The following is a 17,954-nucleotide window of genomic DNA, read 5'->3' as shown; positions in this document are numbered from 1 at the left end:
GTCATGTCTACATAGTTCTCGAACCTGTATGGTCCGCACGCTTAACATTCAATGACGATTTATATTATGAGTTATGTGATTTGATGACCGAAGGTTGTTCGGAGTCCCGGATGAGATCACGGACATGACGAGGAGTCTTGAAATGGTCGAGACATAAAGATTCATATATTGGAAGGTTACATTAGGACACCGGAATGGTTCGGGTCGTTTCAGAGTACCGAGGGTTACCAGACCCCCCCCCCCCGAAAGTTATTGGGCCTTATGGGCCTAATGGTGGAAGAGAGGAGGCAGGCCAAGGAGTGGCACGAGCCCCCCCCCCCCTAGCCCAAACCGAATTGGACTAGGGCTGGGGGGGCGGCCCCACCTTTCCTTCTCTTCTTCTACTCCTTCCCCCCTTCTCCTTATGGAAGTAGGAAGGGGGGGCGAATCCTACTTGGAGTAGGACCCCCCCCCCTTGGGCGCGCCACCCTTGGCCGGCCTCCTCCCCCCCTTTATATACGTGGGAGGGGGCACCCCATAGACACACAAGTTGATCTTTTAGCCGTGTGTGGTGCCCCCCTTCACAGATACACACCTCGGTCATATCGTTGTAGTGCTTAGGCGAAGCCCTACGTCGATAACTTCATCATCACCGTCACCACGCCGTCGTGCTGACGGAACTCACCCTCGGCCTCAGCTGGATCAAGTGTACGAGGGACGTCACCGAGCTGAACGTGTGCTGGTCGCGGAGGTGCCGTGCGTTTGGTACTTGGATCGGTTGGATCGCGAAGACGTTCGACTACATCAACCGCGTTACTAAACGCTTCCACTTTCGGTCTACAAGGGTACGTAGACACACTCTCCCCTCTCATTGCTATGCATCTCCTAGATAGATCTTGCGTGATCGTAGGTAAATTTTTTGAAATACTGCATCCCAACACCGATGTCGCTCACGGGGTGTGCCTTGATGCTCTTAAGGGTGGCACAAAACTTATTGCACTCTTGTTGTATCACCCTCCATCGCTTCAAAATGGACACCCACCCGCGCATGCTATGCATTTGGTACGGCGCAAACTTCTTGCGTTCATGAAACTCGCGATGGACACGAATCCAAAAGGTTGATGCCTTTTGTTTGGCCCCGACCTTGGGGTCTTGCCCAATGTCCCTTAAACACTCACAAATGAGCTTGTCCTCAGACGGCGTGTATGTCTTTGTCCGCTTGCTCTTGCGCTTCGGCTTCGCCCCGACAGCTTGGTTGGCCAGCTCATCCTCAGACAAAGACTCCCCGTTGATGTCCATTTCATCCTCTTCCTCGAGGCCGTAGTCCCCCGGGAACTCGTGGTTGAGTGGGAAGCCATCCAGGCCAACCTGATCTTCCATGAAGGCGTCGTGCATGGCAGCTTGATCATAGGTCACTGGCGTGAACGGCCCTCCGCCGTCTTGGCTTTGGGTCTCCTCGGGATCGTAGCCAGCCACGGCGGCACCGCGAGCAGAGCTACCGGCCGCCGCACCACCCTCAAAGATGATGTTCTCCATGAAACGGTTGGCCATTTCCTCGTCACCGTCCGCCGGCATTCTATCGAACAGGTTGCGAGCGCCGGGGAGCACGTCGGCTGGTATCTCCTGCGTGCGTTTCCTCGCACCTCCGGATGATGAGGCACCGGCCATCGGTGTGGCGTTGAGGTCAATGGGCACGGGCACGAACGTGGAAGGCGCCACCACGCTCACCTCCGGCGAGCATTCCCCGGAGAGCCGGGAGGCTTGCGAGTAGACGTGGAAGCTAGGAATCGGCTGCGTCGCCGACGCGCGTGGCGACTCTGGCAGCATCATCCAAGAAAACACGAATGAGCCAGTGCTGGTTGCGGCCACGGCGGTGTTGACGAGCCCGTGCTGGCCAGGGTTTAACCCTAGGTAGATCAGGGCCTCCCTTGTTGCCACCGCGACTCGGGCGTTGGTTTCCTCCTGCTGCGCGGCGGCGGCCGCTGCTTCGTCCCTTGCGTCAGTCGTGTGCCTCCGGCCCTTCCTCTTGGCCGACTCCAGGGCCCGCTCCTCGGGCGTTAGCTGCTTCTTCTTCTTGGGCGCCGCGGCGGTCTTGCGGGAGGCGTAGGGCTTGCCTTTGCCGGAGGGGGCGGAGGTGATGTCGGACGAGGCGAGGGAGGCGAGGGCGGCGGCGGCATCGAGGGCGTCGTCCATGGCGAGCGGGCGGGAGGGTTTTGGGAAAGTGGAGGGAAATGGTGGACGCTTTGCCACCGACTGGCGGGCTAGGGGGAGCAGTTGGCGCGCGCCGCGTGTATCCGCCTCATGTTCGCGCAGACGCAAATCAGGCTCAAAATTGGGTCAGGAATGGGTCGACAAGCAGACGAAAAGCGGAAGTGCGTCCGTTTGGGTCAACATGTTGGCCTGACTTTTCTGTCCGCGCCAACGCGTTGGCCTGATTTTTCTATCCGCGTCGATCCAAACAGACGCGCGCGGATGAAATGGGTCGTTGGAGTTGCTCTAACATGTGATTTTAGTAAAGTTTTGATCTGTATGTAGATTTGTTACGTCAATTGTAAACTTATGTAAATACAGGTGTACCGAAGCACACCTTGTTTGCTGCATGAGCATGGCTTCACAGGAAAGCGCATGCTCGTCCACATTTTTCTTTTTATTTTGACGGAAATGCTGCACAGCAAGTTTTCATTGAATAGCAGAGGGGCGACGAGATCAGGGTTCAGAGGCCGAACGGACCCATAAGTTTTCACCCGATGGCCGATGCATCACACGAACAGAGTTGTTTACAACTGTATGACTTTGCTTCAGAAGGGTAACCAAATGTACAATCTCCTTAGCTACAACCAAATTTCTCTCCAATAATAAAGCAAAAAGGAAGTAATTAGACCGAAGGCTGTTATCTGCATCTACAACACTGGGTTACCAGCAGTTGAGCGGCCATGAAGTTGGGCCCAGAACTGGAAATATCACCTTTAGCATGCATCTATTCTACTGTACCACGCTGGCAACGAGTTAATAGTAGGAATATTCACTAGAGCTATACATGATGGTAGGCAGCTAGAGTACTGTACGTTGCTATGCTTATTACTTATTACTAGTGTAGATTGGTCAACTCCTGCACTTGCTTATACAGCTCAACCGGAGGGACACCCATCGCGCACGCAACCTCCACCATCTGGCTTGGGCTCAGACTGAAGAAAGATTCAATCAGATCACCATCCACGAAGTTCCGGGCAGAACTGGTCCTCCTGGCGTTACAGAATGACCGCCATTCTGCATGGCTAAGGTTACCAACACCCTTGACGAAATTCACAAGAACGGACTGCAGCTTCTCTAGGAACGCATATAGGTCATATGGAAGGGAGGCAATCACACCGATGGCGCCATTGACCGTGCCAAAGATGACTGAAGGAAACTGGCCTGTCTCCGAATCTGCGTGGTGCATAACCAGAGAACCGTGATGCAACCTATTCACCACGTCCCCCAGATGGTACTCCCCAACGGGCTCAAGGAACCCATATGGGGACTTGAACACGGTAAACAGGTTACAGCAATTGTCTGCACCAATATAAATATCATCATCCAGCATCTCAACTGCAGTCATCCAGTTTGTGTTTAAATCCCTAGCCACCTCTTCAATCTTGCCTTCTTCGTGCTGCCCAATAAGAAGAAAACAACAGTAACCAGTGAGCGTCGGTGAACTTATTTTAGGATTCAGAGGAATTGCAGTGATCCTTAAACAAGTATCAAATGAAAAGTGTAGCTATACCTTGTATATCAGCAACGATAATGATCTCATCATGTCTCCAACCAAGATGAAATCACCACGTGTTTGAGTATACAAAGATAATACGTGGCCATCATGGGCACACTCAAATTGTAGTACACGTGACCTATCATTTCGCTGCACCCACTTGTACAATCTGATCTTCTGATTAATAGCAGCCAATAATTTCCCATTGAATGATTTAAGCGAATAAACAGCTCCTTTGGTTTCCTTCGCTTTGATTAGTTGTAACTTCCCTTCTTTAACTAAAAAAAGCAGGATCCGCCCCTATGTCAGGTTGCATTGGTACCAAAACGGAGAAGTTAAGTGCAGGAGAAAATGTTGGATCATTATAGGCATAAAAAACAGTTCTAATGCTCAACGTAATTTTCTGTATTCTGCAAAACTACTCACCATTGGTGGACTACATGCACCTCCGTGTAACAAGAAATACAAACAAAGGAAAAGGAAGCGCAGTTTCTGTGGTTCATATTGCACAGCACCGATACTTGACAAGTGACTAGATACAAGTCATAAGAACCTAAAATTTCTACCAGAAAAGAAAAGGTAATCCACGTTGCTGAAGTTTGACATGATTCATTCCATGCAGTCAATAATAGGTACTCCCTCCGTCCCATAATATAAGAGCGTTTTTGACACTGCACTATTGTCAAAAACGCTCTTATATTATGGGACGGAGGGAGTATGTTACTTGCTTGTCACAAGAATATTTAATAAAGAAGCAAACAAGGAAGCCATTACTAGTTTCATCAGATGAATTCATGAGACAGTAATTCCGGATAAGGCAGTCAAAATTTACAAAGAGCATGCTGTTCATTAGGCGTCAACCTGATAAAACCTTACCTTTGTGGGTTCATCTTCCATGGGCAAAACATATGCTGTTCCCACACAATAGTAGAAATTATCATCACCAGGAAATGAACAACTGATGATTGAGCAACCACATTCAAAAGCATCAAGAGTATGTGTTGATAAAATCCCAAAAGTCTGATGGTCTAATAGACGAACAAAATGTGTCTCGCTCACTCCATGCATGTACTTGTTCTTGAAACTGCAGAGTGCAAGTGTTTGAGATTGTTCCTGGTGACAGATGCGGCGTGCATGTTCATTCAAGGGGATTGTGTGGATATGACGCTTTCTGGAGTAATTAATTGCACCAATTGAAAGTTCAGCTTCTTTAGCTATCGCAATGCTGTGACAACAAGAAATAGCTTAATGCAAATCCAAGGAACTATTTTATCCAAAGAGATAAAAACAATAGGTACACACGTGCACAACATGAGGGAGGGAGGGACCTTTCTGGAAAAATAACTGTATTAAAAGGGCACACGTGGTTCATTTCTTTCAAGTTGACATAACTATAGAGTAACTTCTTGTCACTGCTGCATATGATAGTTGGCCTATCTGATGCAGCCAACACATGAGTTCTATCATGAGATGAGAATTTATAGAGGCTGATTGGTTGTGTCCCCAAGGAGACCCTGCTTCTATCTGATAGTTCACATGTATTTATGTTCAACACAGAACTAAAGAGGTGACCATCTCCAAGAGCACAGAACAAGTACGACACCTGAAAAGAAGACCAAGGAAGACATTACTGTCGATGGTCCAATTTTCTTTCACGGAAAAGCAACATGAAGAGCATACCTCTTCAATAGTACACAGCAGAACAGAACGAGGAACATCTTCACCCAAATTCTCCTTCCTAATTAGTACAATGCCAGGGAGTGAAAATATCCTCACACTTGTATCTGTCCACATCCCAACAGCTGCAAGGGAGCTATATTGTAGATTCTCACCGATTGGGTTTATGTCAAGACAAGAAATTGCATGCTCAAGCTCTACATGCTTCACTTCCACCAACTTAGAGTTGGTAATTTCTAGGTAGATGAGATGGAAACCACCAGTTGCCAACAAAACCTGCAAGATGGCAACAATGTGTATCAAAAACTGCTATAATACCAAGGTATAAGCAATTAAAATGTTGAGAACATGCATATCATCTGAAACGTGTGAGTTTGTAGATAACACAAGTCTTATTTCATTCAGGAACTTCTACTTTATTCTGACATTGTAGCACGTACTATAATCCTAGCCATGGAAAACCCAGTCATCCACCCACCCACATACACCAATGCCTGCCCCCTGCGCCTGAACTCACACACATTTCAGAAGTGGAACAAAGTGCGACGATTTTTTCACGACTAGCTGCAGCATTTTTCGAGCAATTGGGGCATGTGAAGCACCCTAGGCTTGGGAGCAACATGATTGTGCTTTAGCATTGTTAGATTTTAAGTAGGTGCTATGTACCATGCATTGCTAGATCTGAAGTAGATCCCCCAACTGATAGTAATCAGAATGTCGTTACTGTAATATGCCAACTCAATCAGGAGAGCTTCCAGGTAAACCAACAAAAAACCATTTATCTACCAAGTAAGGAATAATTTCTGACAATTATAATATACTCCCTCTATTCACAAACATAAGATAACAACAACAACAACAACAACAACAACAACAACAAAGCCTTTAGTCCTAAACAAGTTGGGGTAGGCTAGAGGTGAAACCCATAAGATCTCGCGACCAACTCATGGTTCTGGCACATGGATAGCAAGCTTCCATGCACCGCTGTCCATGGCTAGTTCTTTGGTAATACTCCAGTCCTTCAGATCTCTCTTTACGGACTCCTCCCATGTCAAGTTCGGTCTACCCCGACCTCTTTTGACATTATCAGCACGCTTTAGCCATCCGCTATGCACTGAAGCTTCTGGAGGCCTGCGCTGAATATGCCCAAACCATCTCAGACGATGTTGGACCAGCTTCTCTTCAATCGGTGCTACCCCAACTCTATCTCGTACATCATCATTCCGGACTCGGTCCTTCCTTGTGTGGCCACACATCTATCTCAACATGCGCATTTCCGCCGCACCTAACTGTTGCACATGTCGCCTTTTAGTTGGCCAACACTCAACGACATACAACATTGCAGGTCAAACGCTGTCCTATAGAACTTGCCTTTTAACTTTTGTGGCACTCTCTTATCATACAGAATGCCAGAAGCTTGGCGCCACTTCATCCATCCGGCTTTGATTCGATGGTTCACATCTTCATCGATATCCCCATCCTTCTGCAGCATTGACTCCAAATATCGAAAGGTGTCCTTCTGAGGCACCGCCTGCCCATCAAGGCTAACCTTCTCCTCCTCCTCATGCCTAGCAGTACTGAAACCGCACCTCATGTACTCGGTTTAGTTCTACTAAGTCTAAAACCTTTCGATTCCAAGGTTTGTCTCCAAAGCTCTAGCTTCCTATTGAACCTTGTCCAACTATCATTGACTAGCACCACATCATAAGCAAAGAGCATGCACCATGGGATATCTCCTTGTATATCCCTTGTGACCTCATCCATCACCAAAGCAAAAAGATAAGGGCTCAAAGCTGATCCCTGGTGCAGTCCTATTTTAATCGGGAAGTCACAGACATAAGATGTTTTGGATATTTTAATATAAACTACATAGTGACTGAAATGAGCGAACAAACACACTAAAACATGTCTATATACATCCAATTAACAAGAATGTTAGAACATCTTGTATTTGTGAACGGATGGAGTACTTCATAACTGTCGTTGCAGTGATAGACATAACATTTCATAAATTAACTTAGTATAAAGAAATGACTTTTTTTAAATACGTTCTGATCAGCTTTCACCCAGCTTGTGACTGATTATCATGCTCGCTGAGCCACATATAAATTTAGATACTGAAACCAGCTTGTTTCCCTATGGTAATCGATTTGGCATCAGTATCCTGAGTTTCTGCGAACATTGTGAATGAATTAGTTTAAAAATAGAAGTACATGAAACTAAAGTAATGTTATGTCGATACTGGATACACAGTTTGCAATCTCACGTCATACTTCACAATAGTTAGCAATAATATGCAGACTTCAAAACAGAGATGTTAATAATTAGAGTACTATCACAAAGATCTGTAAATTGGAAAATATTATCCGACGTGAGGATGCATGTGTAGCTTAGAGCCACATTTTGAGTGGCAAGGTGGATGTATTTTCCAACTCAATGATCGTCGCGATAGTACCAAGAAATATCACCCAAAGAGATGCCAACCTGGCACGCATTAGCTGCTGCAACATTGACTGGAAATCCTGTTGGTGCAAACCATTGATCCAGTAAATCTCGAGAAGTAGAGCTGACTAATCTGACAGACTGTGCAGTAACCTACCATCAAGATTACATGTTTTAACAAGTGTGGGAAGAAAACCACAGAAATGGCAAACTAAAAGCAAGTATCCAAATGTAGACAAAGAAAAATACAGATGAGTAAAAAGGGGAGAACCTGTATAAGCTGATTGTGGATGGCACTTCCGCAGACCAGAGTCTGTGTTTCTGAATCAAATCCTTCTATAGGTGTTTCTACCAATTTGTTTTCCTTATTGATTGCCAAGAAGCGTGTCTCGTTTATAAATGTCACAACCAAGAATGTGTCATATGGATCATTCGATGAACATTTTAAAGACCATAGTCCTTTCATGCCATGGAGTTGTAATGAAGCCTGGTTACGCATGAAGATACATCTTAAGATTTCAATAGGTAACTCAGAGTTCAAGACAGCATGGATGAAGTATAAAAGGAAAATTCCAGACCTGGTCAGTAATTACTATTTCATTACGAATTGTCCGAATTGAACCATCCTTGTGTGCACCCGAACAAGTAATCACCTGACCTTGCCCTTGCCTTTCAAAATCAACCACACACAAGTCTACAATTGGTCCAATGTTTATATATTGTTCGAGAATTTCAACAAATGAACCTCTAGCATCAGCTTGAGTATTCAATTTTAGAAGCTGTTAAGAACAATAGCTTGTTTAGGCACGAACTTATAATGCCACTAGAAATAAAGGTTGGAATGGAAAAAATTCCAGAATATTCACATGGTTGGAACAGCAAAGTCAAACATGAAGATGCAGTCATACAGTCTGTCTGTCCCCGCGTGTATGGGCACATGCACATGTTTTGGGAGTTTATTTAGAGGTAACAGTACAGCAAATCATGAATGACACCCACTATGACACAATGTCAGATCTATAAGAGTAATACACTAGGGAGAGTAAATAACAACTGCAATTCAAGCTGACGTCACCTACCTGTGAGTCCCCAAATTGTGAACCAACATAAAAGAAACCACTGCCAACATATGATATTGTTGAGGCAATTGAAATCTCCCCAATGAAGTGACTTTTTAAACCAGTCACTCTAGATGCCACCATAGCATAGACAAAGGAAATTTAAGAGGCGATTAATTTAGTACTGGAGTCTAGAAGCCAGTTTTATCTCAAAAATAAAAATAAACGCAATAGATGGATACCTTCCCGATTCATGGGTAATTGTAAGCAAATGCAGAGCACCAGTGTTGTCTCCATATAAATAGCGAGAACCGCACTGGTCAACCCGCCCAACAGCTCTAATGATAGACTGCACAAGAAATGATGTAGCAATTATAAATCGTTACCAGAATGAAAATGTTATACACAAATAATAGTTCATGCCAAAACAGAAGAGCACTACTGCCAACAGAGAAGGAAGAGTCTTACTTGCTTTATAGATAGAGATTTAGTAGTTTCGGAACTGCAGTAAACTATTGTGTCCTCACCAACTATTATGACACCACCCAGTGGTACAGGTATTAACAGACGAGCACTGTGGTCTAAATTGTTCTGAGACCAAGAACCTTCAACAAACTTTTTGTCCTCCAACTCAATTTCGTACGTCTTAACATGTCTGGCATCCTTGTTGTCCTGTAGTGTAATATGGAAATAAGAATCATTTGATGACTATCATGGCTGAATTACACACAACAAAATGCAAATCAAGAAAATCAAAAAGGGAGACGTGGCATTAGAAAAACTGAAGGCATGTGTTTTTTATGTTACATAGAAACCATTACTTTACAGCAGTCAAAATTTTCCATGTGGTAAAGATAGGAATCAATCAACAGAACATACTGTGTACAACTACTTTAACAAGAGCATAAAGTAACATAGTTATATGTTTGCATAGTAGGAGTCAACTGGCAACACCAACCCATAAATAAAAAGGATGGAGTCCACTGTGAATATAGGACATAATACATTCTTGTGCAAAAGTGAAAAAGGAGTATACCTGGTAAAGAACCACTACTGTAGGGTTTTCACAACGATAAAGAAACTTGATGTCCAACACTACAAGTTCTTCAAGCCTGACACATCCAGAACGAAAAGCTGATAAAATGTACAATAACATGCTTACCTAGTTATAGGCAAAATAACAGTTTTAACAATTCTCTACTAAACTTAAAAATCATCATAACCTTAAAGAAACTTAAAACCGAAAAAGGCTAACTCTTCTATAAGGTACTAATACCATAAACTGGCATGGTGGCACAGTGATCCAGCAATCCTTAATCAATCATTTCAAAATACCTATCATACTATAGCCTATAGCGTATCAACTTTCCGGAGTAAAAAGGAAACAGGAAGGTAATATATACATGATGTGGCCTGTCTAAGAAAAACAGTTTTATAGGAGCTGGTTGGGTTGCTCGAATCGGATGGTATAAAAAGAATGTGTTAGTTTCGTTTGGTACCATAACATGATGAGTAATGGTCGTACTGTCATAGAATCATATGACAGTTCACTACTTCATCCACATTCCAGATAATGTATATGATTTATCCATTTCTAACTGTAAGTGAATTGGTAACTATGTACAACTACAGTACCTGATGTTCAATGCTTCCTTCAGGTGTCCTTTGTTGTCAAATGGTATAACCTGGAAACAGCCAACAAATTCATTTATTTCTTTTTTCACAATGTAGCTTTTCTTTTATCTTTCCTCGAGCTAGGATCTGAAGCCAGGCGAAGCACTTCAGTCTATGGTCTCCCAGGTCTACACTACCAAGAACACATCCTGGTGGTACGTTTCTCCATTTATCATAGTTTGATACAGTAATTTGTTTCTTCAGCGACTTGAACTATAGAACAGCCTCGAGGAACAGCAATGAAAAACTCAACAAAACAAAAAGTGCAAAGATAACTTACCTTAAATAAGCCATCATATAGGTGAAGACCAATCAGTCGATAGTGACGATCAATAATTCCAATCTACATTTTAAGTAATACAATTAAATCATGAATTCTGGCATAATAGGGGTATCTTAGAGATTATTTCACAGAGAACATCACTGTACTAGGGTTTCTCAGCAAAAAGTGTTCAACCAGTTAGTTAACAAGAACTACATTCTGTACAGGACTCATAATAGAAAATAATGTTTCCGATTAGTAAAACACCTCATATCTCTGTACATGTACAAGTCGAGAGAATCACATTACCTGTCCATTGTCAGTAGGGCGCCCCAAAAATTCAGAAGCATCTCCCTCAGATCTGCATATTCAAACTGTTTAGTTACTGATTGACAGAAAACTGAGAAAAAGATTTCACCAACTTGCAAGATGATTTTGCTGTAACGGCAAGTGGTAACATATATCAAGATGGACAACTTCATAAGACAAACAACTAACATAGAAAAACATTTCCCAGGTTCACCAGAAGGTCCTTAAAACTAAGAAGAAACCTCGGATGGCATATATCTGCAAGGTGTGAAATATATAACTCCTGCTAAGCTAAGTATGGTTAGGGGCTTAGGGCAAGGATATATTTTTAAACTAGTTTCAGTTGAGCTCTATGAGAAGCTAAAGAGAGTGGTTCGGCTGGATTGACCTTCAGGTCATGCCTGTTATATAAGTTTCTTAGAATACCTAACCAACAAGTCCAGGATCTGAAATATAGCATGCCAGTATATACATATTACACTAATCTACAAATGAATGGACTTAAGATAAGCACCAATTTTGATGATAGCTTTCTATGTACAGAATGTGATGAATGAAGAAGGCCTAAACCTTGTAAGAAGTTCTGACTTTCTTCCATCCCACTGAAGAACACAGTATCTATATCTTTCCATACCAATGAAAAGAAAATCTTGAGTTTCACTCTGGGAATGAAAAAGAGACGAGCTTAAGATTATGAAACACAAATACTTCCTTAAGATAAGGAGCAACTTTCAACCAGAGAAACAGAAAGTAAACTCACACTAGAACGGTAGAGCTCAAGTGTTGCAATTGTTCCATACAAAGGTACGTCGAGCATAAGCTGGCAACCAGAGAAAATATCTTTTAGTTACAGAATCTTAAGTAGTTCGCAAATAAGAAAATTATTAGATCAAAGCATGTCAATGTAATTTATTTGAAAAAAAAACTAGCCACCAAATAACTCTTAATAGCACATATGATGCAACAGAAGAAAATGACATATTCCATGGAGGCAAATGTCTCTGACCTGAAGGCCCTGAGGAGTAAACATATAAATCTCGATATGGTTACATTTCCTGAAAGTTTGTTGTGCAGGCAAGCGTCAGCAAATATTTAAATAAAACCTGCCAGTTTACTTTGATTCTGTTTGAAGGACGGCAAATCCACTAATAAAGTAAAATAAAATATAAGCAAACGAGGTACTGCTAACACACAGATTTACATATATCACCTTAGCATTAATGATACTGTAACCTTCTTGAGAGGCATTACAATTTACAGCATCACTATTACAATTACAACATCAATATTACAACCACAAGTAGCTTGTTGCAATGTAGACATCAATCGCCTTTCCTTTTTTCCTTTTTTGAAGGACGCTAAATCCACTAATCAAGTAAAAGATAAGCAAACAAGGTACTGCTTTTGTTTTGCAAAAGAAACAAGGTACTGCTAACACACAGATTCACGTATATCACCTTATTAGCATTCACGATATTGCATTACAATTTGCAGCATCACTATTACAACCATAAGCAGCTTGTTGGTCTGCAGACATCAATCGACCCCCCCCCCCCCCACAGTAGTAGTAATGCCTTCCGGTTGCAAACTAACAATTGCATGCAAACAAGGATACATGACAGGATAATGCAGGCCTTGCACCCCAGGATGATTAAAAGGCACCAACAAACTTAACGATTCCTAGAAAACAACCAGTCGCCCAAAAATCAGCACATTAATTACGAATTCCCTAATAGCAATCCACGACCAATTCTATACCTCGCTTATGCAGTTCAGGATACCAAAACAAACCCTTGAATGGGGCTTTGATTTTTGTACGCCCGACGGCCCGAGTCAAATTTCAAAGAGAAAGTGTCAACCTATCCAAAATGCACCTTAGTATTTCACAAGCAAATAGTATTTTCTCGAAAACTATAACTAAATTGAGAGCACATCCATCTGGGTGGGGTACGATCATGCTAATACGAAAGCAGATAAGCATCGATCGATTGTTACAGCAAGCATCGATGGTGGGCTAGGGTTTTAGCCGAGCAAACAAAACCCCTAGGCACCACCACGCGATCCTCGCAACTTTCGCGGCCGCCGAAACCGGAAGAGCAGGGAATGCGCGGAGAAGGAGAAATGCATTGGTGGTGCTTACGCGACGATGAGGTTGAGTTGGTGGGGCGCGGTGAAGTTGCCGACGCAGGAGTGGGAGACGGCAGTGGGCTTGTGCGCCGTCACCACGTAGTTCCATGCCCTCATCGTCCCCCGCTGGCAGCAGAAGCAGCCGCGGCGGACGCCTCGCGCGGCCGCGCCGGAGAAGAGCGAGGAGCGAGGAGAGCGAGACCAGAGAGAGCGGTGTGGAGGAGGTGGTGGGAGTTAGGGGACTCGGCCGGGATTTTTCTGGCACGGCACGAGGACCTACGTCAACGGCCCGTAATTGACAAGGCACGCGGCCCGGGCCGCCCGGCTAGCAAGCGCTGAACAATCGAAATCTACCCAGATCACTCTCATCTCCTTTTTTGTTTTCCAATACACTCTCATCTCCTTTATAGTTACCTTTAGAAAAATAAAAAGATGCGTCTACTGGACGGCCGGCTGCTCACTAATGCGATCAAGCGGCTGGCTAAAAAAATAAACCCTTATCCTCTGCGGTATAGAAAAGAAAAAAAACAGACGACCATCAAACCGAGACAATGGAGCGCCTAATCCAAAACAAAAAAAAAACAATTCCCACATGGCGAGCTGTCACCACGCTCGCTCGCCCCATGTCCCAGCCCCTCTCACGCTACCTTCTTGTCCTTCACGAAAAAAGAGATCCAGGGTTCCTTCTTCGTCCTTCTGTACAGCCGCTATGCCAGCCCAAAAGTAGAAGAAACTGCTTTAATAGGTTGATCTGAATGGCAGAATGATCAGAGCCATACCAGGCAGCAACATTAGGCAAGTAATTTTTCTTTGCCCCTCTTCAGTTCCCTCCTTCTTGTACTGCATCTATAAACACCTTTCTCCATGGATCTATCAGCAAATCCATGAAGAAGTTGCTAAAAAAAAGAAATGGATCTGTCAACATCACATCACCCCATGCCCCATGAGTGCATCTGTACACTAAACATGGTCTAAGATCAAAACTGAACATGTTTTTTAACATGCATGCCAGGCAAGTTTCCCCTCTCCATGTATACTGGCCAACTGATATATGCACGCCACTAAAACATGATTCTAGCCAACTGAATGTGCATGCTGGCCAACTAATATATGCATCTTGGTCAACTCAAACATCTATTCTAGCCAGCTGAACACATTGACTGTGCAACTGAACATGCATGCTGGCCAAACTGATATATGCATCCTGGCCAACTGAAACATCTATTCTAACCAACTGAACACATTGACTGTGCAACTGAACATGTATGCTGGCCAATTGATATATGCATCCTGGGAAATTGAAACATCTATTCTATTCAACTGAACACATTGACTGTGCAACTGAACATGCATGTTGGCCAACTGATATATGCATTCTGAGAAATTGAAACATATATTCTAGCCAACTAAACACATTGACTGTCCAACTAAACATGCATGCTGGCCAACTGATATATGCATCCTGGCCAACTGAAAGATCTATTCTACTCCCTCCTTCCAACTATATAGGGCATAATGCATTTTTTAAGACCGACTTTGACTATTGACAAGATTAATAGTACATGACATGCATAATGTGAAAATTATATCATTGAAAGCTCCTTTCACACACGAAATTAACGGTGTGCTTTGTGTAAGTTGCATGTCATATATTATTGCTCTAATATTTGGTCAAAGTTAGCCTTGAAAAACGTATTAGGCCCTATATAGATGGAAGAAGGGAGTAGCCAAAACCAAAAATCTGTAGTACAACAGCTAAAACACAAGAACTTTTGTGAAAACCACACAATGATCAATAGCAACTTCTCCAGCAATTTGTGCAACATAGAAATAAACAAGGCTATTGAAGCCATAAACCATATTAAAGTAGTCACACATATATACTTGTCCCACATATATATTCTGGTAGCACACCTATTTGCAAAGCTATAGTGTAAAAATATGTTCAAATATACTGGAAGTAAAAACAGAAACGACGATGAAAAACATATATCTATAGTCTGTCATCCAATTCTTCTTTTTTCTTTCACCTGGATTTTCCATCTCAACATGCAGCATCAAATTGTGTCCAAATTATGTGCAGAAAATATGAATCAGCTCCTTGCCAACAGAAAACCTATGGATCATTGCAACAAACAGAGGAAAAAGCCAGAAAAACTCTGTAGTAAAAAAGTCATGTTCTTGCCAACTATTTACTGCAAACTGTGCAACTAACATAACAAGTCTGTGCAAAAAAAATGCATACCTGTTATAATAAAAGATTCTGCTATAGACATGTTGCTTTTGGAACTAAGGTTGTCATAAAATGGTGTGCAACTGCCTATTTACTAAGGTTTTAGGTTGTTTGAAACACTCTTTGATGATTAAAACTTGACATCACTTTCTTCTTTTTTATATGCAGTGGATGTGTGGCAGCAACCAAAAAAATGCTTGATCTCAATGAGTTGCCTCTTGATCTCAATGAGCTTCCTCATGATATAGATGAGCACCAACCCAGCATACCTTAAGGAAATTGGAAATGGGCGCTTTGTTTACTACACGCAGACAAGTCGTGGGCCTAACCCTATGGGCCATGACAATGTGGCAGGGCAGTCATCAACCTGTGGTGCCCCTGTAGTGGTGTCTTTGCAGTCAGAGAGCCATACTCTTGATGACACGGGCACCGCGACAAATATTCCTGGTCCAAACAGGATTGAGCTCGAAGTTGGTGCTGTTGACGGTGTTGTGCAAGGAGAAGAAGGAGAAGATGAGGTTGGTTCTCAGCCCATAGAACCCTATGTTGGCATGAGGTTTGACACCCTTCAAATTGCTAAGGATCACTACAACAGCTACGCCCTACAAATGGGTTTCTCTATAAAAATGAACACCTCTAGGCGGACAGGTCGCACAAATGTATTGATAAAGTATCAATTTTGCTGCAACAAGTACAAGAAGCCAGAAGCTGATGATGGAGGAGCTGAGGCTCCTCCTGTCCTGGACCCTATACCAGATCCAAAACCTGTTGACACTGATGTGAAAATATAAGATGAACCTCCAATCTTTGCTGAAGAGGAGGCTGGTCCTAGTAAGAAAAATAAGAAACTCAGGGTTCTCATCATCCAGGTAATTACCTGCCCCAACTCCCCATCTAACTAGGTGTGTAACTTCAGTTGCACACATCATGGTGCCCAGTTGCACAGAACAGGCTACCCAGTTGCGCACGCTATGTTAGTTCGAGCATCAAGATAAACAACTGAGTTGTTTTTCCTGCTCTGGCTATAGGTGATGGCAACCCTAAGGACCTCCTCCACCTCCAGGTTGTACACGGCATGCTCCGCCACCTCCTCCCCCTCCTGGCCCAACAAGCAGTGCCCTGCGTGCTCCTCCCAATGGCCCTACATGCAGTACTTGGGGAGCTCATCACCCAGGTAATTACCTTCTCCAACTCCCCATGAAACTAGGTGTGTGACTTCACTTGCACACATCATAGTGCCCAGTTGCACAGAACAGGATACCTAGTTGCGTGCGCTATGTTAGTTTAAGCATCAAAGATAAAAAAACGAACTTGTTTTTCCTGTTCTGCCCATAGGTGATTATCATCCAAGTACCATGACGGGCGTGGTACTATAGGTTTTTTTAACTTAACTTGCACACAACAACCAGTTAGTTGCACAGCATGGACTGTGTGGTTGCAGAGAACATCAGTAATGGTTGCACAAAAAATATTAAAACTTTTTATATGATTATTCCACAGACCACAGGTGATCGAACACAACCTCGTGATGGTCCTACTACCCCGTTGGAGGCTGCATCCCCTGCACAAGCCTTTGATGATTTTGTGCCCAGGGATCCTCCAAGGTCTACTACAAAGCGTAGGGCGAAGAGTCGACGATACAAATCAGCGCTGGAGCTACACCCAAAAAGGAAAAACAAATGCAGCCAGTGCCAATCTACAGAGCACACTGCTGGTGTGTGTCCACTCAGGTTGCTGTGATTTTATTTTATCGTTTGTATCTTTGTGACAAAAAGGAAAAGAATGATGGTTTTTGAGCAATGGTGGTACCAAGTGGACACATTTAGCATCTATACTTTCTCCTTATCTAATTTGTTTTCCTTAAATTAGTTCATGTATTGTGTAAAAATGGTTGCTATTTGTGCCTTTGTTGGCAAATGGTTAAATATTTAGTTGTTGAACAATTGTATGTCCAGTGCTCCTAATGTGTCAACAAAAGTGATGATATTGAGTTGCAAAACGGAATTACTACTAGTGTGCAACTACAAAATCTGCTCAAAAATTGTGCAAACCAGCAACTTCCTCCATGGGACAAAGAAAGAAAAGAGTACTGACCTAGTCCTTGTCATATCTGAGCAACTTCCTCCATGGGGCGGAGTTGTGCGGGCTGGTGACCCAATCATATGTCAGCTTCTTCCTGATGTTGAGTACTTCATTGGATTCGTAGTTGGGCAGTTGGCTACCGTTTCACTCAGTGGCGTTAAGCAGTGCGAACAGCCCACACTCATTGCTGCGGTGGGCAAAAAAGAAAATTTGTCACAGAAATTTAAAACCAAGAAAGATAATGTACTCTATGTAACTGTGCAACTGCTTATGTGCCACTATGCAACTACTTATGCGTCACTGTGCATCTGCTTATGTGCCACTGTGCAACTGACTACATAATCCATGAGAATCTCATAAAAA

The 17,954-nt window shown here is 43.3% G+C and overlaps 1 protein-coding gene across 1 annotated transcript; it reads right to left on the bottom strand.

Annotated features, from left to right (window-relative positions):
• Nucleotides 1–2,707: 2,707 nt before the first annotated feature.
• Nucleotides 2,708–13,578, bottom strand: LOC125544047 (DNA damage-binding protein 1-like). The gene is made up of 19 exons (XM_048707585.1): nucleotides 13,290–13,578; nucleotides 12,156–12,204; nucleotides 11,910–11,969; nucleotides 11,720–11,811; nucleotides 11,150–11,201; nucleotides 10,859–10,921; nucleotides 10,540–10,589; nucleotides 9,941–10,016; nucleotides 9,373–9,576; nucleotides 9,147–9,253; nucleotides 8,926–9,034; nucleotides 8,425–8,625; nucleotides 8,118–8,333; nucleotides 7,889–7,999; nucleotides 5,408–5,680; nucleotides 5,056–5,330; nucleotides 4,604–4,952; nucleotides 3,743–4,027; nucleotides 2,708–3,628 (listed from the first exon to the last, which is right to left on the bottom strand). The coding sequence occupies exons 1-19, from the start codon at nucleotides 13,391–13,393 to the stop codon at nucleotides 3,068–3,070; spliced, it is 3,237 nt and encodes a 1,078-aa protein (XP_048563542.1). The 5' UTR covers nucleotides 13,394–13,578; the 3' UTR covers nucleotides 2,708–3,067.
• Between the last annotated feature and the right edge of the window lie 4,376 nt (nucleotides 13,579–17,954).

This window comes from Triticum urartu, chromosome 3 (genome assembly GCF_003073215.2).
Source record: "Triticum urartu cultivar G1812 chromosome 3, Tu2.1, whole genome shotgun sequence".
Lineage (NCBI taxonomy): Eukaryota > Viridiplantae > Streptophyta > Magnoliopsida > Poales > Poaceae > Triticum > Triticum urartu.
Note: the sequence above shows the minus strand (reverse complement) of the source record. Positions and strands in the feature narration are given on the sequence as shown.